Source organism: Oryzias latipes, chromosome 15, assembly GCF_002234675.1.
Source record: "Oryzias latipes chromosome 15, ASM223467v1".
Lineage (NCBI taxonomy): Eukaryota > Metazoa > Chordata > Actinopteri > Beloniformes > Adrianichthyidae > Oryzias > Oryzias latipes.
Genome location: NC_019873.2, coordinates 3539459 through 3565116, shown reverse-complemented (window position 1 = coordinate 3565116; position 25658 = coordinate 3539459). Strand labels below are relative to the sequence as shown.

The 25658-nt window shown below is 40.0% G+C and overlaps 1 protein-coding gene across 1 annotated transcript; it reads right to left on the bottom strand.

The window, feature by feature from the left end:
• On the bottom strand, window positions 1–25428 carry LOC105355721 (regulator of microtubule dynamics protein 2). The gene is made up of 9 exons (XM_023963625.1): window positions 24288–25428; window positions 24111–24213; window positions 19197–19257; window positions 8988–9063; window positions 7892–7969; window positions 1767–1865; window positions 474–527; window positions 318–398; window positions 1–218 (listed from the first exon to the last, which is right to left on the bottom strand). Exons 1-9 carry the CDS (start codon window positions 24477–24479, stop codon window positions 165–167), a joined length of 798 nt encoding a protein of 265 aa, XP_023819393.1. The 5' UTR covers window positions 24480–25428; the 3' UTR covers window positions 1–164.
• Window positions 25429–25658: the final 230 nt, after the last annotated feature.

Sequence of the window (25658 nt, the reverse complement as noted above, 5' to 3'; positions counted from 1 at the left end):
GGGAAACTACTTTAATGTATGGCTCTTTCGAAATTACATTTAAAAATATGTGGCGTTTATGGCTCTCTTGGCCAAAAAGGTTCCCGACCCCTGGTCTAGGGACAGTTGTATCCAAAAACACTTGTTACAGAGTTGTAGTTCATGGAGGAGTGACTTCCTGTCTTTTAGACTCCAAGGGCATAGCAAAGTGAATCCAGCTCCTTTTGTGCTTCTTCATCCTTGAGAAAAAAAAGTGGTTCATCATTTAATGTGCTTTTCCAAAGTATGCAAAGGCCAAGCAGAGTGGCTGGTATGAACATAGCTGGTATGGCTCCTACCTCCTTAGAAATGGTGTCCATTGAATAAGCTGCCTCACACATGGTCCTGGCTTTATTGATCTTCCCCAAGTCTTTATAACACTTCCATAAGAGAGTAAAACAGTATAAATGTTTTATAACTTCTAATTAAAAGAACTGGCTGTGTTTTCAACTTACCTTAGCCAAAAAGACATAATTAAATTTGGAATAAGCTGGATGGATCTCTTCAACCTGGATATAAAATAATTTATATTCAGGAAAAACTGGCTTTAGAAACGTGTTTGGGAAAATTCCACTATCCATAACTATCTAACATACAAGCTGACTTGATCGCACGATACAACCGACTTGACTTGATTTCATGTCACCAACAGTTTTGTTGTCAGTCAGACAGGTCAACCACTGGAGAATAGGGCTGTAACGATTAATCAACTTAATCGATTTCTATTCCCATGATCCAACCAGATGCATCTGTCTGAGGCAATTTGTTCATCAAATCCCCCAATTCCATTAGAAAATCAATTCAAAATGAAAAAAATGATTATAATCAATATTGGAAAAAAACAGCTGGATTGAGGTACAGTAGGTTTATATTACTATGACTTAAAAACGACCAAGTGCATCAGCGGACAACACATGTAATGTCATTAACACAGATCAATCCAATGTGTGGGCAGACTTTGAATAAAGTCATGTGACCATCCAGTGTCTAGAATGTTCTAAGAATGTTCCCTTTGGATTCTTTGGATGTGGAAAAACAACAGTGGTGAACTTTAGGAAACTAACATGTGAATGGATTTACCATTCATTCTAGTTTACTTGTTTGGTTAGACACAGATTTCATTTACATTTGATGATCTGGAAGAAATCCAAGAATCTGGAAAACTTCACTGTTCAGTAGCAGGAATTTCTGTCTGAGTCTCACTGCTGGAAGTTTGGATGAAGATGATCTGGATCCACTTTAGGTCAGAGAATCGGATCATTAAAATGAATCGTTACAGCCCTAGTGGAGAATGTGCTTGTTGTAATTAAATCAAAGATTATAAGCAGCAGGGTGTAGGAGAGACTCAGTATCAAAGTGATGGAAAATGGTATAAGAGGTGAGAAAAAGGCGATTTAAACCAAGCACAAACAATTGAAACATGAGAAGAAGTCTGATGAACAAACAAGACTCTACAATAAAAGTTTCAAAAGGAAAGGCTGCCCAAACAAAATCATCAGTGTATCTATCAAAACAACAGATTTAACCTTTGGGTTTGGGAATTATTTGTTCTTTGTTATATGAGATCTTGTTACTAAAGGCATTTTACAACAGTTTGTTCTAACTGATCACCTTTGTCACCCTTTAAAAACACAGTTACTCCACTGAACAAATCTTATGCAATAGCATATTGTAAGGACAAGCTACTTTCTAAGGACTTTAGTGAATCAAGTTGTCAAGCAAGCAGGGAAAAACGGCTGCAGACGAACCTTAAGAAAGTTCTTCAGCGCGTCTTCCACTGTGGCACTTGGAGGTTCTCCAAACAAAGCAGCAGCGGCTTTCCTCTCAATCCACGACAACTGAGCCACCTGCAAAGCAACTACACGTTAGCTGAAAACGTCACTGTCCCAGGAAACGACAGATGGGGGACGTGGTCATATGACCTGTTCAAAAATGTCAAAGTTTCGTAGAAATGAGGAAAGAGTTTTGGAAACCAGACTGTATGAATGAGAAAAGCATTTTGTCTAGTTACTAACTCCTTTTGTTATAACTGCCTAACAGTGTAACCTTTAGCAGAACGTGACATTTCTTTTAAGCAAAGCTATTTGCTGAATTGCTGAAGATGTTTACTGAAAATATTATGTTCCACAAGAGCTTAACAAACCTCATATGAACGTATTGTAGCTGAACTTTAGAGCCTCAAAGGAGCCGTCCCTGTAGTATTCTGGTCTCCACTGACAAATAGGAACACAGAATCCTGTAACCCTACTCAACAGGGGAGTACTTTTAATTAGCTAATGCCTCAATCACATGGACGCGTACTGCAGGTACCATAAAGGGTCACAGAGAGGATTGCGGGAGTCTAGGTGTGTCTTAAGGCTCATGCTCAAGGGACGTCATGAAAATGGAATGCACGATTGGTGTGCCTGTGGTATGTGTATCGTATGTGTATCGTAAAGTAACAGCTCCTGTTGTTCAATTCCCCATGCATTTCAATGGACATGTTAGAAGCGATTTTGTTGAATAGCGGAAAACCTATAGGTTGTAGAAGAAATTTCACAAGGAGAAAAATGTCCATTTATAGTAGAACATTTTGATATTTGAACCAGCTGAAGAATGCAGTAGATACAGTGCCTTGCAAAAGTGTTCACCCCCTTGGATGTTTGTCCCTTTTCTTGCTTTCATAAATCCCTCATGGTCAATAAAATGTGTCTTTCCCCACACAAAACTTCACTAGAAAAAAAACCTCCAAAGTAAATGTGAAATCAGACTTCTACAAAGTAATGTAAATGAAACAAAAATATAAACTAAAATGTCATTGTTTGCATAATTATTCACCCTCTTTAAAATGTAATGGACTAATTCCATCGAAGTCCATCCAATTAGTGCCAACACTGGAATGAAGATCACCTGAGTGGAGTGGGTGTGTCCCAAGTGACTGAGTTATAAAACATCTGTCTATGAAGGGAGCGGTATTCCTGGCTACCATTTCACCATGAAGACAGAGGAACACCCCAAGCAACTTTTGCAAGGCACTATATGAACGAACAAAAAGTGTCCAAAACAATAAATAACAGTTTGCTTTTGACTGCTTAGAAAATCAAACTATTTGAAAAGTGAAGCTGTATAAAATCCACCCAGAAAGTCTTTAGTCTTCAAGATGTAAAAATGTATATATATATATATATATATATATATATATATATATATATATATATATATATATATATATATATATATATATATATATATATATATATATATATATATATATATATATATATATATATATATATATATTTTACATCTTGTAGTGTTTAAAAATGTACAAGGTGTAAAGACCCTAATATTGACCATTTAAATTACTCTCACTTATCTCCTTTGAATGAATTTCCTCACAAGAGTGGTTGCTCAGGTGGCTTTTCTAAGCCTGCAGTATGCCAGAACAGTTTTAAGGTGAAGTAAAAGCTCACTCCAGATCTCTAATCAGGGTCCCTCCACCTTTCTTTAAGACCTTGCATATAAAAAACTTAAGACCAATTTCCTCTGCCTAATACCCAGCCCTATGGAGGAAGGAAAAAACAAAATCCTTGAACTTCAGATGAATTACTTTTCAGTAATGGAGTAACATTATAAATTACAATAACTAGACCACAGAAACCCATAATATTTCATTACTCACATCTTGGTGCAGTGAAACCATAGGTGACTAATCAAACAAATGTGTGTAAACAGTTGGCTCTTACATTGTTTCTTGGTTAAATGAAACAAAACAGATACTAATAAAAAAAACAAAAAACAAAGTCACTAGCTGCGTCTACATGGTCAAAAGTAATCAGAGTAAACCCCTGATCAGACTAAAATACGTCATGTAAACATGCCATTCAGAATACTCTGCTCCAATCAGACTCCTTGGGATCAATATTTCTTTCCGATGGAGATATTTGGGTTATGCTGATTGTTGATATGATCGTGGTGCATGTAAACAGTTCATTCTGATCGTGGGTCACTACTGCTCTGGTTTAGGTCATGCATAGACGGTGTGGTGCTCCACAGGAGGCTTTGGAGCTTAAAGAGGACGCTTTGGGCCGGATGCTCTGCGCGAGTGAACCATGTCTCTGAGGAGAGCAGCTTCGTGTATGCGGGCAGGGGAGGGTGCGAGCTGCTGGACTCAGGAAAACCAGGTCTCCCGGTAGAACTGTGTCTGAGCTGGCGGAGGTGCTTTTTGAATGCAGAATGCCGCTCCGTACAGTCCAGAGAAACCGTGTAAACAATCATGTGAATCTGTGTTTCCAGACAAACTGAAGGCTGATGCTATTCCCAGATATTTACCTATAGCCAAGATGCAGATTGCGGTATTGACTGCATGGACTTTAAGTTTATCCAAAGTTCAATGTTGTTGTTGGAACGTATTAACCTAATCCTAGAAGGTCATCTCGCTCTTTGCTGCAGCTTGTGTGTTTCCAACAGAACTCAATATTTCTTCTTCTACGGCTGTTTCTGGTATTTTACAGAGTTCTGCTCATGTCAGAATGATTTATTCTGACTGAAAGTGTGGCGTATGGAAACGTTTGTTATAACCACTCAACTCAACTCAACTCAACTTTATTTATAAAGCACTTTAAACAGAACAAGGTTCACCAAAGTGCTGAACAACACAAAAATTAATAAATGCACATGACAATATAAAGCGTAAAACACATAAAATAGGTCAGGATTCCAGCTCAGTTAAAAGCCAAAGTGAAAAAATATGTTTTAAGAGCAGATTTAAAAATACCAAGTGAGTCTATCTGTCTGAGGTACAGGGGCCATTCGTTCCAGATTTTTGGTCCGAAGATTGAGAAGGCTCGGTCACCTCTCCGTTTTCTCCTGGTCTTCGAGACGGCCAGCTGTGTCTGATTTGCTGACCTAAGGGAGCGGGGGGGAGTGTACACCTGAATCAGGTCAGACAAATATTTTGGAGCAAGTTCATGGAGACATTTAAAAACGAATAGGAGAATTTTAAAATCAAGGGATGAAGATGTGGTTGTTGTGTAGCACGATGTAGCAGAGATTGGAAAGGATGAGGTTAGGAAGGCTCTGAAAAGGATGAAGAGCGGAAAGGCCGTTGGTCCTGATGACGTACCTGTGGAGGTATGGAAGTGCTTAGGAGAGACAGCAGTGGAATTTCTAACGAGGTTGTTCAATAGGATTCTAGAGAGTGAGAAGATGCCTGAGGAATGGAGGAGAAGCGTTCTGGTTCCGATCTTTAAGAACAAGGGTGACACGCAGAACTGCAGCAACTATAGAGGAATAAAGTTGATGAGCCACACAACGAAGCTGTGGGAAAGAGTAATGGAAGCCAGGCTTAGGAAGAAGGTGGAATTTTGTGAGCAGCAGTATGGTTTCATGGCCCGTAAGAGCACCACTGATGCCATTTTTGCTTTGAGAATGTTGATGGAAAAGTACAGAGAAGGTCAGAAGGAGCTGCATTGTGTGTTCGTAGATTTAGAGAAGGCGTTTGACAGGGTGCCGAGGGAGGAGCTGTGGTACTGTATGAGGTCGTCTGGAGTGGCAGAGAAGTATGTCAGAGTAGTTCAGGACATGTATGAGAGAAGTATGACGGTGGTGAGATGTGCTGTAGGTCAGACAGAGGAGTTCAAGGTGGAGGTGGGACTACACCAAGGATCAGCTTTGAGTCCTTTTTTGTTTGCTATGCTGATGGACAGGCTGACAGACGAGGTAAGACAGGAATCTCCCTGGACAATGATGTTTGCGGATAACATTGTAATTTGCAGTGAGAGTAGAGAGCAGGTGGAGGAACAGCTAGAGAGGTGGAGGTTTGCTCTGGAAAGAAGAGGCATGAAGGTCAGTCGTAGTAAGACAGAATACATGTGTCTGAACGAGAGGGATCAAGGTAGAAGCGTTAGGTTACAGGGGGCTGAGGTGGAGAAGGTGCAGGAGTTTAAGTACTTGGGGTCAACAGTTCAGTGTGATGGGGAGTGTGGAAAAGAGGTGAAGAGGCGAGTGCAGGCAGGTTGGAGCGGTTGGAGGAAAGTGTCAGGAGTGTTGTGTGACAGAAGAGTGTCAGCAAGACTCAAAGGAAAGGTTTACAAGACGGTGGTGAGACCAGCTCTGCTCTATGGGTTAGAGACGGTAGCAGTGAGACAGAGACAAGAGGCTGAGATGGAGGTAGCGGAGATGAAGATGTTGAGGTTCTCCTTAGGAGTGACCAGGTTAGACAGGATAAGGAACGAGTACATCAGAGGGACGGCTCATGTTGCCTGTGTTAGCGACAAAGTCAGAGAAGCCAGACTGAGATGGTTTGGACATGTTCAGAGGAGGGATAGTGGATATATTGGTAGAAGGATGTTGGAAATGGAGCTGCCTGGCAGGAGGGCAAGAGGACGGCCAAAGAGGAGATATATGGATGTCTTAACAGAGGACATGAAGTTGGCTAATGTTAGGGTAGAAGATGTTCATGATAGAGTGAGGTGGAAAAGGATGATTCGCTGTGGCGACCCCTGATGGGAGAAGCCGAAAGAGAAAGAAGAAGAAGGAGAATTTTAAAATCAATGTGTAAGTGAAATGGGAGCTAATGAAGAGATGCTAATATGGGAGTAATATGTTGTTGTTTCCGTGTATCAGTTAGAAGACGGGCAGTAGCATTTTGGACTAACTGCAATCGAGCAAGTAATTTCTGGGAAAGCCCAACATAAAGAGCATTACACTAGTCCAAACGTGTTGAAATAAAAGCATAGATTAAAATCTCAAAGTCATGACGAGAGAGGAGAGGTTTAACCTTGGCCATTTGACCACTGAGTTGATATGAGCATTAAAAGTTAAATTACTATCCAGTTTCACACCTAGACTTGTTGCTGTCTGTTTCAGGTGATCATTTAAAATGCCTAAGTCGACATGTGCCTTAGAGATGTCACTTGGACCAAATACCAGAAACTCAGTTTTTTCCTGGTTTAAGTGTAAGAAGTTACATGACATCCATGTCTTAATGTCATCAAGACACTCTAATAACTGTTGAGCAGAAAATGCTTCTTCCTGCTTTAACGGTATGTAAATCTGTCTGTCGTCAGCATAGAGGTGGAATGAAATTCCGTGTTTGCGGAGAACAGACCCAAGTGGAAGCAGGTTCAATGAAAAAAGAAGAGGCCCCAGAACAGAGCCCTGAGGTACACCACATGTAAGATTTGCTCTACGGGATTCTGCACGTCTAAGACGGACACAGAAGCTCCTCTCAGTTAAGTACGATCTGAGCCATTCTAAAACACTACCTCGAAGGCCCACCCAGCTTTCCAGGCGAGACAAAAGGATTTGGTGATTAACTGTGTCGAATGCAGCTGCCAGATCGAGCAGAACCAAAACAACATGGTGACCGGCATCCAGATCATGTTTTTCTGGGTTCATGTACACAGTTCAACTGATGTATGGGCGCTATTGCAGAGTTGGAGAAACTTAACCAGAGGGAAAGAATGAGGCTAAACTGTGGGTGGGTTAGCCAGTTAAGACACAAGTTCTAGCAGACACCAGACCACAAAAATGGCAGAAGGTTTCTGTGAGGACAAGTGAGAAAAGTGTGATAACAATAAAAATGGATTGGATTTATCTGTGCTTTTTCAGACGCTCAAAGCTTACAGTGTGTCCATTATTCATTCACTCCTCATGTATACTTGGTGATGGTAGAGGCGTGGCTGCCAGTTCGCGCTTATGGTCCCTCTGACCATCACCGGGACATTCACACACATTCACACACCAGTGGAGCCACACTGGAGGCAGGGAGGGTGAAGTGTCTTGCCCAAGGACACAACGACAGTTGGCTGGGGGGAGCAGGGATCGAACCGCTGACCCTTCGATCATTGGACGACCTGCTCAACCTGAGCCAATGTGATGGGATACATACACTGTAGCACCAGCGGCCCAGCAGATAGTAAGACAATGGGTCTTGTGGCTTCAGCTCGATGGCTTTATCCAGATGATCCTGGAACGAATGGACAGACAGACAGACGGTAAGAAGATTTTCACTGTTGATTCAAAATACAGCTGCTATACTGCCTTCTGTTCTGACCCGATCTGTCCTGGTTCACCAACCCACATGTATCTGTCACATGTTCGGCCCATTTTCTTCCCAATGAGATCATATTTCATTGCTCCCCTCTGCAATACGTTATCTCTGTCAAGTGTTTAAACAGAACAGAAACAAAAGAACGACAGAAAACTAACTTTAGCTATGGGGGGCTCTAGCTAGCAGCTCTAGCTGTGACCATCTGTTAAGGTGTGACGCATAAATACAATGACAACCATCAGAAAACTGGTATTTTCTAAATACAATAAGAAATCCATCGTGTCTGCATCTTTAATCAGTTGCCGCCTATCAGGCAGAGCAGAGCGGCTTCTGGTACACGGAAAAAACTGTTTCAATAAATCCGTCTTTGGAGGAAAACATCCAGCAGCTTGTAAACAGCAGCTTCATGTTTCTTTTAGGTGGGGTTCCTCTCTGACACACTGAAACTTTCCAAATATCTTTTATTGTTTCTTTTTTATTAGAATGAATCCAGTAGTTTTTCAAAATAAAACTTCTTTCAGTATCAAAACATAAACAAAATGGATACATTAATAGTTAACATATGCATTTTCTCTCTCGCTGCAGCCCAGTACCAAGTGGCCCACAGACCGATACCGGTTCAGGGCCCAGAGATTGGGACCATATTGCAGACATTTGAAAAAATGTGACAGTGCGCCTTGCAATCCCGGTGCACCCTATAGTGTGAAAAATACGATATTTCAGAGATCAACAAAGCATACTTGAAGATAAAGAATAGAAAAATATAACTTTTGTAACCCACTAAATAATGAGATATTATTGACAACATAATGTCATATTACCTGTCATATTTAAAGACCTTGAAGAAATATAACAAATGACGTGGAGTTTCAAGTGACTGAGATGTTTATGCATACATGTGCATGATATCTATAACTACATTTGTGTGCCCTACCTTAAAGATGTAGCCATTCTTTATTTTGTTTTGCACTGTGTCATACTCTGTCATGATTCCACACATGATAGCAAACCTGTGAAGACAATAGAAAACATAGATTATAACAGTTGCTCTGCAGCTTCTGCTTAAGCGAAAACAATATGCGCATTAGGCATTATGAAGTAAACTACAAAACTGGAACAGTAACTAATCACATTGATATAATATAAAAAAGGGAAGAATATGAAGGGCAAAACAAGGAATTGGCAGCTGCCTATTCTGCAACTTTTCACACTTAGAAGGATGAGACAGGTCTAATGTTTGTCATAGATACACTTCAACTGTGAGACCAAAATGCAATAAAAAGGAATCCATAAAAATCCTAATTATTTATACAAACTTGGTAGATATGTTATTGTCACTGGAAAACTGTTTAACAAACTGGTTGTATTTGTGAAGCACATGCTTCCAACTCAGATGACAGACTGTTTCAAACGACTGTTCTCACTATCGCCTGACCTAAACATATTCGCTCCTGTTATTGGAGGTAATTTGAACTGCTGGTTGGACCTAGTCCTGGACCGCTCCTCTAAAAAAAAAGCACAATAAGTAAACCAGCTGCTCCCATTAAAGCCTTTCTATCAGACTACGGAGTGTGTGATGTGTGGCGTACTCTCTATCCAAAAGATCACCACTACTCATTCTTCTTGAAGTCCACCGTAGGATTGACTATTTTTTCATTGATCACCAGCTAATACCACTGGTGCAATCCTGCTCTTGCCAGAGCATAATCATCTCAGACCACGCCCCCATTGTTCTGAGTTTGTCCCTCCTTGGCATTCCACAAAGCAGCTGATGCTGGTGATTCAACTCAACCCTACTGTCAGATGAGAAATTTGTGCAGCTCACGAAGAAGGAAATCAAGTATTTTCTCGCCACCAATACCTCCCCTGAGACATCCAACCTCATAGTTTGGGATGCCCTTAAGGCCTACCTTCGGTGCCAGATCATCTCCTGCACTGCTAATCTGAAACAAGAATTTTCTAAAGAACACATGGATCTGAGCTGTAGAATCAAAGAGACAGATGAACAGTATGCCCATACCAAAGTTCCCAATCTGTTTAGAGAATGAATGGAACTTCAAACTAAACTGGACTTACTCCTAACTCACTTAGTTAAACGCTTGCTTCAAAAAGACAAGGCTCAGTTCTATAAGCTCGGTGACAAACCAAACAAGCTGCTATCCAACCAACTTCGCGGAGCCAGAGCATAACAGAGCATCCCTGGGATTTGCATGCCATGGGGTCGCACAACATTAGACCATCTACAAATAAACATCACATTTAGAGACTTTTACTCACAGCTCTACATCTCTGAGACCCAGGTTGATCAAGACACATCTACTAACTTTCTAAACACACGACCTTCCAACACCGCCACCAGATCTTAGAAAGGCACTAGACGAGCCCATATCTAATTCTGAAATCACACCAGATCTATGATCTTTGTAGTCTGGCAAATCTCCTGATGGGTTTCCGACAGAAATTTTTTGCAAAGTTCTCATCCTTACTTTCCCCACAGTTGTGTCTTGTGCTGCCTGACTCTTTCAGGTTGGGGTCTCTCCCAAATCTTTTACTGAGGCCTGTATTACCCTCATGGCTAAGAAACGTAAAGACCCAGCTGACTGCCTCATACAGAACAATCTCCCTCTTGAATACAGACACCAAAATCATGGCTAAGGTGCTGGCTCATGGGTTGGAAAATATCCTCCCTATTATCAGACCATCCAGGCTGTAAGAAAAGAACTGGTATTCGCAGGAACTCAACGGAACATAAAGTCTCACTGTATGCTGATGATCTTCTGCTCTTTATTTTCAAACCCAGGGACCTCACGGACTCTGTCGTTGCTCAGTCAGTTTGGGAAACTAGCTGGTTACAAACTGAACCTCAGCAAAAGTGAGCTCTTTCCCATCAATAATCAAGCATTCGCTCTGGATTATTCAAACCTACCTTTCAGAGTGGAAAAGCACAAATTCTTATATTTGGGAATATCAATCACAGAAAACATAAAGATCTATTCGGAGAAAACCTCATTACCTTACTGAACCAAACTAAACAAAAACTGACACAGAGGTCATCTTTATTTATGTCACCGGTGGACCAGATCAATTTTATAAAGATGAAAATCCTGGCCGAATTCTTATACTTCAGTCCTTCCCAGTTTTTATTCCCACTTTCTTTTTTAACCACCTCGACTCGATTCTCTCCTCCTTTATCTGGCAGGAAAAAAACGTCCCTGTCTTAGCAAAGTCCATCTCTAGAAAACCAAGTCCACCGGCAGGTTTGCCCCTCCAAACTTCTGACTCCATTACTGGGCTGCAAATTTGCGCTGTATGGCATTCTGGTCATTTTATGCTGACCGATCTGACCTCCCAGAGTTGGTGGCGATGGTACTACACTTGAGCAGAAACACCTCTCTTTTTGCATTGCTGGGTTCCTCTCTCCCTCTCCCCCCCACTACAGAAATCTGCAACCCTGTGGTTAAACACTCTCTAAGGAAATGGTTTCAGTTTAGGGAGTACTATGGTCTGTGTGATTTCACCCTCTTGAGCCCTATTTCTTCAAATGATCTTTTCGTACCCTCCCTTCACAACATGGGTTTTCGGGAGTGGCTCAAGAAGGGCATTAAAAGATTTAAAGATCTGTTTTTGGATAACACTCTAACTTCATTTGAGCAGTTAAGCAGAACATTCGGTCTGGTAAAATCTGATTTTTTCAGATACCTATGAATTAGACAGCGTCTCCACTCCCTCAGGCCTGGCCTCGTTGCTCTCCCAGACTCAACAATTGTTGAAACTACAGACTGTAGCTTCTAAACCACTGCAGAAGCTACAGTCTTAACAATAGTGAAACAGTTTTCGATGGTAAATTTAATTTTGGAAGGTAATGAACCTGCTTAGTGACTTCTAATACTTTTGGCCAAAAATATTTCAATTTTCCCTGCTCAGGTACTTTCTTCAGTTAATCATATGGAACGTGACTTTTTTCTTTAGGATAATAGTCATTGCTCCAACTTGATAGAAAACAGAAGTGATAAAAAACATGAACTTCTTGCTTCAAAGCCAAAAGAAGAAATAAGCTTTGTGTTTGTTTTCCTAAGGAGACATAGGGTGTGTCCAAAAAAACGCTGCCTGGTGCTCCAAGCTTCACAACAAAGATGTTATCCATCTGCAGTTGTGCTGCCTGGCTTCAAATAAAAATACACTGCAGGACAAATGCATCATCAGTTTGTAAATACAGTGTTCCCTCATTTATTGCAGGGGATCCGTTCCACAAATAACCCACAATAGGGCAAAACTGAAAAATGGGATTACAGATGTTTTAAGGTTGTAAAACATCTCACTACACACTTTCTACACTTTTCTCAGAAAGACATTTTTCCACTTTTAAACTCTCAAAGTTTAAACCTTCATAGAAAAATCAGCCCAGGATTGTAGAATGAAAACAAAAATCTGAATGAGATAAAAAATGTATGTAACTCTGTCAAGGTGCAAGTATCTGGACTAGAGACATGGCATGAGGGAGATTGATTGAGACGGTATCTAGCCAATTAGGAAGCAGAACACAGTATGCTGTTTAAAAAAATAAAACATGCAAAATTGCACTGAAAAACCTGCAAAACAGTGAGAAAGCAAAAGTAGAACCGCGATATAGCGAGGGAACACCGTATCTGCTGGTAGAGAACAAAGAAGATGTGATTTGTCAAATTTATTTAATTCTGCTTTTCAGATAAGGTCAAAAACTGTAAAATATCCACTGCAGTAGTTTTATTTGAGATGCTTCATAAAAACAAAAACAAAAATGTAGGAGTTGATTTGCTTATAAAACCACAAGTGATCAGGCTATTTTGACCAAATGTCAGATTTGATCTTTTAATAAAAAAAAGGAAACTTTAGTATTTCTAAAGTTTACAATCAATAGTTTAAAAACTCAATAGTCTAAAGAAAGCTTTCTTCGGCTATTGAATCAAAAGTAAAGGTCCTACAAAAGTAACAGGATTCTGAAATAACACTTTTCTGAAGAGCATTTCAAAAGAAAATTTCTAAAATGCTTAAAACTTTGTAAACTTAAATTATCCTTGTATCACTTACTGTTCTTACAATTTAAACTAAGTCCAAAATTAGAAATCACAAAAAAGTGCTTCTTTAAAGTAGCTACTACTTCTGTAGGTGTTCAAAATGTGCCACACCATTCACAACTGTTGAACTAAATTAGGATTACATTAGGTTGACTATTGAAGTCTGACCTTTTGGGGTTTTGGACATCACTTAACACATGATTGGAAACACCAGAAAAATGTAAAATGCCATTTGTAAAAATTATTCAAATAAAGATTTTTTAATAGTATGTATGTTTTTCCAAAGGGGGCCGGTTTAGCTCGTGCTGGTTTGCGGCGCCTTCCATCCGTGAAACCAGGGTTCAGATCTGGGCTGCTCCCTGTTCCCTTCTCTGCTGCTGTGGCAGTCCCAAACCCAGTTGGATTGAGAGGGTTGCGTCAGGAAGGGCATCCGGCGTAAAAACATTGCCACGTTAACCATGCGACTCATCCTCAAGGGAGGGTTGTTTCGCTGTGGCGACCCCTGATGGGAGAAGCCGAAAGTGAAAGAAGAAGTATGTTTTCCCAAAAGTTTCCAATTAGCCACAACAGCTTTAGTCAGTTCACATTCTTAAATGTATTCTTCTTTGTCTTTAGGTTGAAAAAGGAAATCATTTGCCTGCATCTAAACCTATCTTCTGCATTCTTCTTGCTCACGTCAACCTCCCTCATGTCCTCTTTCTCTACATCCATGAACCTCGCCTTTGGTCTTCCTCTAGACTTTTTCCTGGTAGCTCCAACCTCAGCATCCTTTCACCAGCATTCTCCCTGTTCCTCCTCTCAACGTGTCCAAACATCTCCATCTGCTTCCCGGCTTTTATCTCCTGAACGTCTCCAGAACCATGATCTGTTCCTCTGACAGATTCATTCCTGATCCATCCTGGTCACTCCCAAAGAGAACCTCAACATCTTCATCTCTACTACCTCCAGCTCTGCCTCCTGTCTCTGCATCAGAGTCTCTAAACCAGGTGTGCCCAAATCCAAGCCGGTGTCCCACATGTTTTCCAACCATCCTGCCATTGAAGATCCTTTTTGGCTAAATACACCCAATCCAGGCAATCAGTTGCTCTGTTTCTCCATCTTCTTCACCTCTGCTCCCTGTAACCTTACTGTTCCACTTGATTTCTTGTCATTTACAGACTGACAATATGTCTTAGGCATAACAACTGAAACAGTCACCATCACAAGGTGGAAAATTCAAAACTGACAATATTTACGGAGACTAAATGCGACACACAGGAAAATCAATTGAGAAGTTTATGACAGTGGATAACAAATGCACAGTAATAATGTATATGGGTTTTTGCCAGAATAACCATTCTTGATCTAATCCCGTTTTTTAACATGTTCTTGATAATCCTCTTTCCAAAATATTTTTAGTGCAAATAATTGAAGTTACAAACTGACTGATCAAATGCAGCAATAAAAGTACGTGTTCTCACATTGGACGCTTGAAACATTTGACAGATTTTCCAGAGCCCGCTTTCAAGTGGTAGGAGTTTGGATTTCCAAAAAGCTCACTCCTGATTGGTGAGATTCACTGCTTACTGACGTCACCTGGTTCCAACGTAGCAGCATCCATATTATAAAAACAACAACAACTGAATTGGCTTTATTTTGTTGAAACCAGAAATAAACCGTTTTCACTCATTTGGTCCAGTTCTCTGATACAGTCAATGTTTCAAGTACAGTACAGTTTCTCAATGACAAACGTTTTTAATATTCTTATAGACTCATCTTTTTAGATTTTTGTTAGAACTAGTAAATATACAAAAGTTCCGTTTTAACAAACCAGAGTCTTAAGTATCTAGACCACGGGTGGGCAAACTGCAGCTCACCAACTAAAATAAATTATATTGATAATCCTTGAGTTATTATTTTCCCTCTAATACTCATAGACCGCGCACTTTAAATACGTTGCCCTTTGATTGTTTGTTTAGTTATTTTGCATTCATGTGGTGTTGGAAGATTTGTTGTTTTTCTCACGTTAATGTGTGTTTTCCAAGTCAGAGAATCGTTTTTTCAATCATTCCAACATCACATGAACACAGCTTCAATGTGAAAAACTAAAGCATTTTTAAACACAATCCCTTCATTTCATGGGCTCGTTAGTAATTGGACAAATGAAATAACTGAAAACCAAATGGTCATTACTAATATTTGGTTGAAGACCCTTTGTTGGCAATGACAGCCTGAAGTCTTGAACTCATGGAGATTACCAGATGCTGGGTTTTCTCCTTCTGAATGCTCTGCCAGGCCTTTGCTGCAGCGGCTTCTTTGCTTTAATAAACTCCTGAGTTGCTTTGGCTGTATGTTTTGGGTCGTTGTCCATCTGTATTATGAAACGCCGTCCAATCAGTTTGGCTGCATTCACCTGGATCTGTGCAGACAGTTTGTCTCTGAACACCTCAGAATTCATTGGGCTGCTTCTGTCCTGTGTCAAATCATAAATAAACACTAGTGTCCCAGTGCCACTAGCAGCCATGCACGCCCAGGCCATCACACTGCCTCCACCGTGTTTTACTGATGATGTAGTGTGCTTTGGATCATGAGCTTCTCCACACCTTCTCCATACTTTTCTCTTGCCATTATTCTGGTAGGTTGATTTTGGTTTCATCTGTCCAAAGAATGTTTTTCCAGAACTGTGCTGGCTTTTTTTAGATGCTTTTTAGCAAAGTCCAATCTATTCTTCCTATTCTTGAGGCTTATGAGTGGCTTGCATCTTGCAGTGTACCCTCTGGATCTACTTTCATGCAGTCTTCTTTTGATGGTAGACTTGGATATTGATCCGCCTACCTCCTGGAGAGTGTTGTTCACTTGGTTGGCTGTTGTGAACGGGTTCCTCTTCACCATGGAAATGATTCTACCATCATCCACCACTGTTGTCTTCCGTGGACGTCCAGGTCTTTTTGCGTTGCTGAGTTCACCAGAGCTTTCTTTCTTTCTCAGGATGTACCACACTGTTGATGTTGCCACTCCTAATACTGGAGCAGTTTCTGGCATGTTTTTTTCTGTTTTCTCAGCTTAATGATGGCTCCTTTCACCTGCATGGAGAGCTCCTTTGACCGCATGTTGTCTGTTCAGAGCAAAATCTTCAAAATGATGCACGAGTCCTCTAATCAACTCCAGGCCTTTTATCTGCTTCACTCATAATGACATAACAAGGGAATTGCCCACACCTGCCCATGCAATAGCATGGAAGTCAATTGTCCAATTACTTACGAGCCCATGAAATGAAGGGATTGTGTTTAAAAAATGCTTTAGTTTTTCACATTTGTATGCAATCTTTTTGTTCAACCCATGGAATAAAAGCTGAAAGTCTGCACTTCAATGGCATCTGAGTTGTTTTATTTAAAATGCACTGTGGTAATGTACAGAAACTAAATTAGAAAAAAATCTGTCTCTGTCCTAATATTAATGGTTCTGACCGTATATATATTAAGATTCAATCAAAATGAAAACATGCTTTTGTCCAGATTCCATCTCATTTCTTTCTCTTATGAGGTGGATTACCAAAACACTCCACAGATCTGCTCCTAGAGCAGTCGTTCTATCAAACTTTAGAACCCTTTGTGGCTCATGAGTCAAAATCTTTGCCCACCCCTAAACTAGACTCCACTTATGATGTGGGGGGACTTTACTGGGCATTTTGAATGTATAAAAGTTTGTTTTTATAGTGACCATGCACCCCAAGACAGAACAGTTTTCTTTACTAAAAAAAGAAAAATAGGAGTATATACCTCCTTTATTGTTATGCAACACTTCTTGGTCATAAGGTAAACTTGAACCAGTCATTCAGGTAGTTATTTGAGAGGCTTGGCCGGGGTCACAGAGAAGAGAGGGCTTTCAAGAGATGGGAGGTGAAGGTGAGGAGAGATGTGTCTCGCCTTGGAGGCTTACTGCCTGTTTGTTCTTTCTTCTACTGTAATTTGAAACACCTTTGCTCCTTTACTGTCTTCAGTGAGATTATGGAAATATTAGAACAAAATGGGAAAGTTGGTGTCTGCAAAATATGACTAAAGGATAAGAATAAAACAGAATGTTCATATTAAAAAAGCAAGTGCAACCATATTTAAGCCACAGTGAGATCAACCTGTTTGTTGTAACACTTGTCAGACCAAGTCTTTTTTTTTCTACCACTAAAGGTCACCTTTAAACGACTACAAAGACAACTGTTGACCTTCTGCCTATGTTGTCCTGGTGTCATGTGCACTGATGGTCACCCTTGTGTTTGAACATGGTTATCTGTGAATGCACACGTGGGCATTGAAGTCCCCCAGAAGGACAATGGAGCTACTGCTGAGTGAAGGCTTAGTCAAATATTTCTGCTATTTTTGTGCTGTATTTGCTTCTGACCTTTATGCTGTTTAAAGACCTTCTTTCTACCAATCATTGGCTGCCCACAGTTGAGACTTCAGTTCCTCTCAACAATGATCATAGTTAGTGGTGGAAATGTCAGGAGGGCTTTTTTCTTAAATGCCATATACTGAAATATAGTCTGAAATGTGGCACCATTCACAAACACGTTGCATTCACTGTCATGCAGAACCTACAAAAACAAAGCAAGTTTGTTCAGATATCTCCTCGTAAGCCAAGAGTTTAAGCCGACACTCTGCGGTGACTCTTTAAACATACCTTAGGTCTGTGTTATAAACCTAAAAAACGGCCACAATGCTTTAAAAAAATGTTTGTACTGGAAAACCGTTTTGAAATTTCCGACATCCAGGAAGCATTTCAGTTTATAAAGTTCACTTGTCAGGAAAGCTTTCACAATTTACACTTTTAGAGTTTAACACATACTGGTGGAGAATTTCTTTAAAGATTTGATGATGTAAAGATGAATTGTTTGTTAAATATATGCAGAGCTTGAATGAAGGGGAGGAAAACCTTCATCCAGTATCCAGTCAGTCTCTACATTAAGACCACAACAGGAAGTTCATTTGAACATCTAAACTGTGGAAAGCTGTATGGAATCCACAGAAGATTACTTACAGTACCTGTACTCTAAGTAAACAGTTCCCTCCAACATAAACTTTGCTACAACACTGCCTGGCGATGGCCCAATCCTTCCCTCCTTCTAGAAAATGAGCTTAATTCAAACAGTGTTTCTGTTTTGTTTAAGTATTTTGTGAATTTTACTAGTAGACACAGGATTAAGCTCTCACACTCTGTAAAACTGCTGCTACTAACTGATTAAACAAGCAAACACAGCGTTCTACTTCAATTAACATTTCCAGTGGTGCAGCATGTGAACAACTGAAAGAGTGCCGATATAAATACTTCACTGATGAGCAAACAGGGAGGACGGTCATTGTTTTGTTTTTTTGTCAAGGAAGGCTGGATTATCTAGAGAGAAACCATCAGTTCTTTAAAATATACTAAACAAATAAATATTTTTTTAAATTTAAAAACAAAAGTGATATTAAGGTTAATCAGTACACTATGGGAGATGTTTCCAAGTTGTAGTAGTAGTAGTTTCAGAGCCCTCACATTTAGAGAAATATAACAATAATAATAATAATAAACAATAATGGATTCATCTGCGTTTTTCCACACGAAGTTCTTCCAATGTGTCCATTATTCATTCATACTTGGTGATGGTATCTACTGTTGTAGCCACAGCTGCCCTGGGGCAGACTGACAGAGGCGTGGCTGCCAGTTGGCGCCTATGGCCCGTCTGACCATCACCGGGACATTCATGCACATTCACACACAAGTGGAGCCACACTGGAGGCAGGGAGGCCCAAAGACATAACGACAGACGACTCGGGGGAGCGGGGATCGAACCGCCGACACTACAATCATTGGACAAACTGCTCAACCGCCCGAGCCCCTGCATACTTACTACTCATTGCATTTACTTAGGTGTTCAAACATGCTTTTTTTATAGGGAAAATAAGATTTTTACAAAGTAACATTTTTCTCAGATGTATTCAATTCCATGTTCAATCACTGCTGGGTTTTGGGTATTTATCAGATCAACGAGGTAAACTGTCAAAGAAAATCCACAAATAAGGAAAGAAATTCAAAGAAACAGTGAGACTGTATTGCAGAACTAAAAGAAGACGTACCATTGGTGACTTTCAGCGCATAAGGGATTCAAGGTTACCGCCTCCTCTCCAACCCTTTTCCCTGAACAGAAACAATAACCAAACCAAACACTAAATACATTTCATATAAAACCCAACGCACACTTCACTCAGGACATTCACATTAGAACAGAGCAGATTAGTTAATATAGTGGCAGTCTTCATAAACACATCTCTATTTATATGAAACAAAGACAAGTCAAAACATTCCAAAGTAAAACACATGAAAGCAAAAGGAAACTAAAGTTCAGATATAATCCAGGAAGACCTCAGAGTTTAATCACTCATTGGAAAGTGTTTCATTCAACTTTCCCTGTGACATCTGAATGAAACACGATCCAGGGCTCTACATGTTTCCATGTGTCCAAAACTCTCACATTTTTGACATGGATGTCGAAGAAAACACCAGGCTAACTTTGATCTCAGGCTCAGTGATGACAAAGAATTACAGACCAGAGAAACAAGTGAATCCAGTTTGAAGCTCACAAGAATCACATAACAGCCTCTGCTCATTAACAAAAGCATCGTGGTAGATATCTTTCAGACTAACACAAGAGGTCCCAAGAAGCTGGGTTATGTAATCAAGGATTTGAGATATTTTAAGCTATGTATGTAACATTCTTGTGACATTAGAACAGTGTTTTTCAACCAGTGTGCCGCGGCGGTCAGGTGTGCTGTGGGAAATTGCCCATTCACTGATCTAAAGACATTTCCCATCTCCAGGATTTCAGCTCTGTGTTCATCCAAACTGGTCCTGATAAAACACTGAGTAGTTAGGAATATGAAAGATCATAAAAGACTTCTTTGTGTTTATTTGATTCTATTAAAGACATTTTGATAAGAATGACGGTGCTGCGATTTAGCCATAGCGTCAGCTGTTTTCGGAAAAGTCCCGCACCTTTAACTGTCTCCACCAATCATTCTTGGAGGCATAATGACACGTCATCAGTCTGACCAATCAGAAGTGGTTAAAGTCTTAACTTCCTTGTTCAGATTCTGCTCATAAAGTCTCTCAGTTCCAAATCAAAAAGATCAAAATAAATAAATGACTATTTAGAAAGAACATATTTGGTTTTTTTTTAGGTTACATAAAATTGCATGTTAATAAACTAAAGAGAAAAACAACTACCAGGGTAAAATTTCAAATAATTTAGTTGAAAATTATTACAGAAAACTAACTTAACTTTTATTACATCTTTTAGAAAAAACAGCCGCAACTTCCAACTTTTTCTGCCACAATTATCACAAAAATGTACGTGAGATTGCAGAGGGACTGTACATCAATACAGACTATAGAGTTTTTACTTTTTTAATTTTTGGATGTTGGTGTGCCGCTGGATTTTTGTCAAGGAGAAAGTGTACCTTGGCTCAAAAAAGGATGAAAAACACTGCATTAGACTGTAGAGGTTAACCTAGAAGGCCCTGGGGCCTCATTTATAAAACTTTGCGTAGGATTTGCGTCAGAAGTGGCATACGGATGAAACATAAGATGTGCGTACGCACAGAAATATTCGGATTTGTAAAACCGTGCGCACGCACATCCTACGGAGTTTTCCCTTAACCCTTGTGCTGTCTTAGATGACCCCACCCTTGCATTAACATGTTCTCCCTACCATGACAAAGGTGGATAAAGGTGGAAAGATTTCATGTAATCCATGGACACCAGTGAAGATCACAAATCATTGAAGAAAAAAGGTTCAGAGCACTGTCTGGTGGGTCTAGATGACCCAACTCCCAATGTTAAAGTTCCTAGGATAGCACAAGGTTTAATAAATCACAACCAATTCAAATTCAGCGCAGCTTTTGCGGCTTCATGACACGCCCATAGTTGCCCATAAATAGTCCGTGAAACGCCCACAAATGAATATTCATTGATTGGGAAATCATGGCAAACACAGAGAGGAAATCAAAAAAACGTAACTTCACTCAATGTGAAGTAGAAGTTATCATTGGCGAGGTGGAAAAGAGGAGAAAAGTGTTGTTTGGAGGGCACAGTGTGGGCATTACTAATGCCAAAAAGGCACTTGAGTGGCAAACGGTGGCAGACGCCGTAAATGCTGTAGCCTCACAACCTCGGACCGTGGCCGAAATAAAAAGCCCGCAGAGGTCCAACAGGACGGCTCGAGTCAGTTGGAACCGGCTCCTAAACCACTCGTCCTCGTTTGCCAGCAAGTCTTCTTGATGTCTAAAGATGCGTTCACTCCGAATTCTTCCATTTGCCACATCTTCTAAGAGCGCAAAATCAGCCATTGTGCGTCATTACGCATTGTGATGGGGCATTTTATTTCCCTCCATTTAATTACATCTGACAAGCTACAGATGTCGGTAATAATCGTCGTGGAAATGGGAAATTGATCAGTGCAAATGTAATTTCTTGTTGCTTTCTGAATATTGAGACATACGCCATACATTGTTTTATCAAAAATAAAAAAAACTAAAGGCATATGCATGAATACCATAATTCCGTAGCTTATGAAGAAATGTTTTACTATGAAAACAACTTTCCCCAGTGGACAATCTATCAATCTATCTATCTATCTATCTATCTATCTATCTATCTATCTATCTATCTATCTATCTATCTATCTATCTATCTATCTATCTATCTATCTATCTATCTATCTATCTATCTATCTATCTATCTATCTATCTATCTATCTATCTATCTATCTATCTATCTATCTATCTAATTGCACCTATATCTGCTCCGCCAGACGGACACATTGACGAGAATATCAGTTTTGTACATTATTTCGTTCTGTTAACTATATTATTTATGAGGATGAATTGCACAACATGCCAATATTGCAGAACATATTTCATTTTTCTTTTTGCAAATAAGTGTTCATTTGAATTTCTGTTGTAATTTTCGTTTGATTTTTTTTGTTTGTTTCACTGCTGATAGATCAAACGGGTGTTCGTGTAGGCTGTTAATTGTAAGACTTGCTTTGTGAAGTCTTCATGTTATTTCTGAGAGGCAGTATTGTCATTTTCACTTTCACGTGTTTCTTCCATCTGCCGACGGCGTCGCCATTTCTCATTTCACCCGTTTTTGTGCGTACGCCTGGGTCAGAGCTTGCGTGAAGGACCGCACATTTTCCCGTCAAGTTTGCTTTTTATAAATCTCAACTATTGCGTAGAGAATGGCATACACCTTCTTTTGTGCGTACGCAACGTTTATAAATGAGGCCCCAGGATTCAATCCTGTCTGTGACCTTCCTGTGTGGAGTTAGCATCTTCTCCCCGTAAATGTGTGGGCTTTCTCCAGGTATTTTGGCTTCCTCCCACAGTCCAAAAAGACAGGGCAAAACAGTTCAAAAGAAAAATCAGCCACCAATTGTGCACGTTCTCCCACTTAAAGATGAAAGGGAAGCCTGTAATTTCTTTCATAGGTAGCATGTGTAAACTCTGTCATAGTTGAATTGTATCTATGATGAAAATTGCAGGTCTCTCTCATCTTTTTAAGTGGGAGAACCTGCAGAATTGGTGGCTGACTAAATACTTGTTTGCCCTACTGTTGGTTAACTGATGATCCTAAATTATCCCCAAGTGTGAATGAATTTGTTTGTGACCGTCATTCTCCATCTTGGACTTAGGCAAACCGTCCATGAAGCCTTTCTTCACCCAATAGCTTCATCTTTGATGTGTCCTTGTCAGGTTGATGGTGTTACAGCTGGGGCTGTATTTGATTTTGTTTTGTTTGTTTGTTCTGTGTTTTGTGTGTTATTTTTGTATCAGAGTGGGACTTCTGTGTTTTTTGTGGATCTTTGTTTGTATGTCTGTGATTATTTTCAGGTGTGCTGGCAAGGGTGTGGCCTCCAATTGGACAAGCTGGTGGAGGCAGCCTTTAAAAGCCACCACTTGGACCTCCAGTCGGTGAGAAGGGTGCCTTGCAGCAAAAGCCTCCACTGCAGCTTGGCCCTCTTCTCCATTTTGTTTTGTTCTCCATTTTGTTTATGTCTTCTCCACTTGTTTTAGTTTGTGTTGCACTTTGTAGTTCTTTGTAGTTTGTAGTTTTGTCTGTGCCCACTCTGTTTAGTCCTTTGGTTTATGATTTTGTTTAAGTGAAGCTGTAGGGGTGAACCGCCATTTTGTTTAGTACATGTTTTCTCCTGGTTTTGTTAGGTTAGGGAGGTTAGCGTTCTGTCTTTGATTTCCCTTTTCTTTTGTTGCAGGTAAGATTACATGTTGCAGTTAGTTGGGGTTTTGTTTGTTGTTTTGGCCTGGGTTCACCCTGAAGCCTTTTAGCTTCACTTTTAGTTCTTGTTGGTTGTTTATTTGTCATATTTTATGGAGACATTCGTTTGGTGTTTTGTGTTGCAGTTAATTTAATAGCCAAAACTTTATTTTTTTTATGTTATGCCCCCCCTAGCACCCCTAGACATAAAAGGGGGCGTAACAATGGTCATGCTTTAGACCTGTGACTGTGCAGGATTTCTCCGTCCCAGTGCAGAGAATGAAGTCCTCTTCATCTCCCTATCACGTTTTCCGTCATTTCCCCCACAAACATCTTAAAACTTTGACTTGTGTTGACGAACACTTTGTAATTCTTCTGGAAAAGTACAATTTAAGAAGCCTAACTTACTTAAAACCAGACATTTGTTTGATTTAATGTTGGACAATTGAAGCTCCCTGACTGCAAATGGTGCAGTGGCTCAGGCGGTTGAGCAGGTCAGCCTATGGTCGAAGGGTCGGCGGTTTGATACCCGCTCCCCCCAGTCAACTGTCATTTACTGGCTTTAGTCCGTTAAAAGCGCAGATTAATGCAATCCGTCATCATTAATATTATCATCAAATGTAATGCTGAGATCCTGAAGGAAATTAACTGGGATAACCATTCCCAATTCTAATGAAACACTAGTCAAATGATACTTTAAGCACAGAATCATTAACTACCTGTTTCTGCATGAGTCTTCTTCTCCTCCAGCGTGGAGCTGATGTCATGAACATCGCAGTAAGCTCGAGTTAACCGCCACAGAAACCTGGAGTCCTGTCCAAACTGGTAAAGTGCACAAAACCATCAGGTTCTCCTCTGTACTCAGCTGAAGATAAAGAAAATGCTAGGATACAAACTTCTGCTTCTTGCTTCAAAAGGATGTTGAGACTTTCCCTTTTGTCGAATTCTGTTCCCTCGTGTAAACGGTCAACCTCTTTAAGGAGGACATTTAATTCATCTTCTGCTTGTTTTTTATCCCCCTGTTCTCCTTCATTCGGCTCCTCTTCCTCAGAGTCTGTCAGTGCAGTCATGTACCTGTGAGAAGACATAAAAGGTGTATGAAAACACACAGTTGGCTCTCAGCATGTACAATTACTACTTGAGTATTAAACAGTCAATACCAGTATTTGCTTCCAAATACATTCAGAAAAAATAAAGTTTTAAAGTTTATACCAAGCCGGGTTATAATTTTCCATTTGTGTATTAAAATGACTTTCTTTTCAGGTGAAGAAAGACCTCAACTAAAGTTTTTTTTTTTTAATAACAATTAACTTCAGATGCAATTTTGTCTAAGCAAGTATTTTTATGAGCAAGACGCTGCCAAAATACTGATTATCGTTGTAACCTTTACACACCAGGTAAGTTTACATAAGCTGGCTAGCTAACTGTTTACAATTTTGTACTTGATAACAGATACCTGAACGGTTTCAAGGGAACACAGGAGACTTGTGTAACAAGGTGAGGCCTTGCAACAACCTCCTGAGATGTTTTATGGTTAACTTTGAGGCACTGACACCTCAAACTAACTTTCAGTAACTTCATCAGTTTCTGTAGTCTTTGAATGAGGTAGCTTAAGAAAAAACCTGCCCTAAATGCCCTCATCCCACGCTGACTGAAACCACCACTAACTTTCACAATATCAACAGAACAAAAAAATGTGGGTGAAAACTAACCGGCAGCTCTTCACACATATTTATAAGATGACATGACATGTCAAGAATGAAAGACGTCATTTACAATAATGAAGGCTGATGATGCCTTTATAGATTTATCTCCTTTGCAGACTATAAATAGAAGCTCATGTAGTTTCTGCCAAATCCCTGTTTCTAAAATAAAAGTGAAACATGCTCACAAAGTGCAGCTTGAACCTACAAGAGGATGAAAATCAACATGTTAAGTGAGAGAACGAAACACTCCAGGAAAGAAAATGTAGGTAGATTCTGTCCGATCTAAACTTTTGCATATACTCAATAATAAGGATACCAAAGTAAATAGACGTACAGAAAAGGTGTGAAGCAGATGAACAATTCTGTGAGAGCAGAATTAGCTGCAGTGGTACTAAAATGGAAGGAAAACATGTTCTTTTTCACGGTTGTTTGAATAAAAGCTGTTTTCATAAAGAATAATCTACAGGATATGCATAAAATGTTTGGGTGCTGACAGTTCCTAAACACAATGAGCTTCCTTCTCCGTGTTTTGATCAGGCTTGCCCTTCACTAAACAAAACT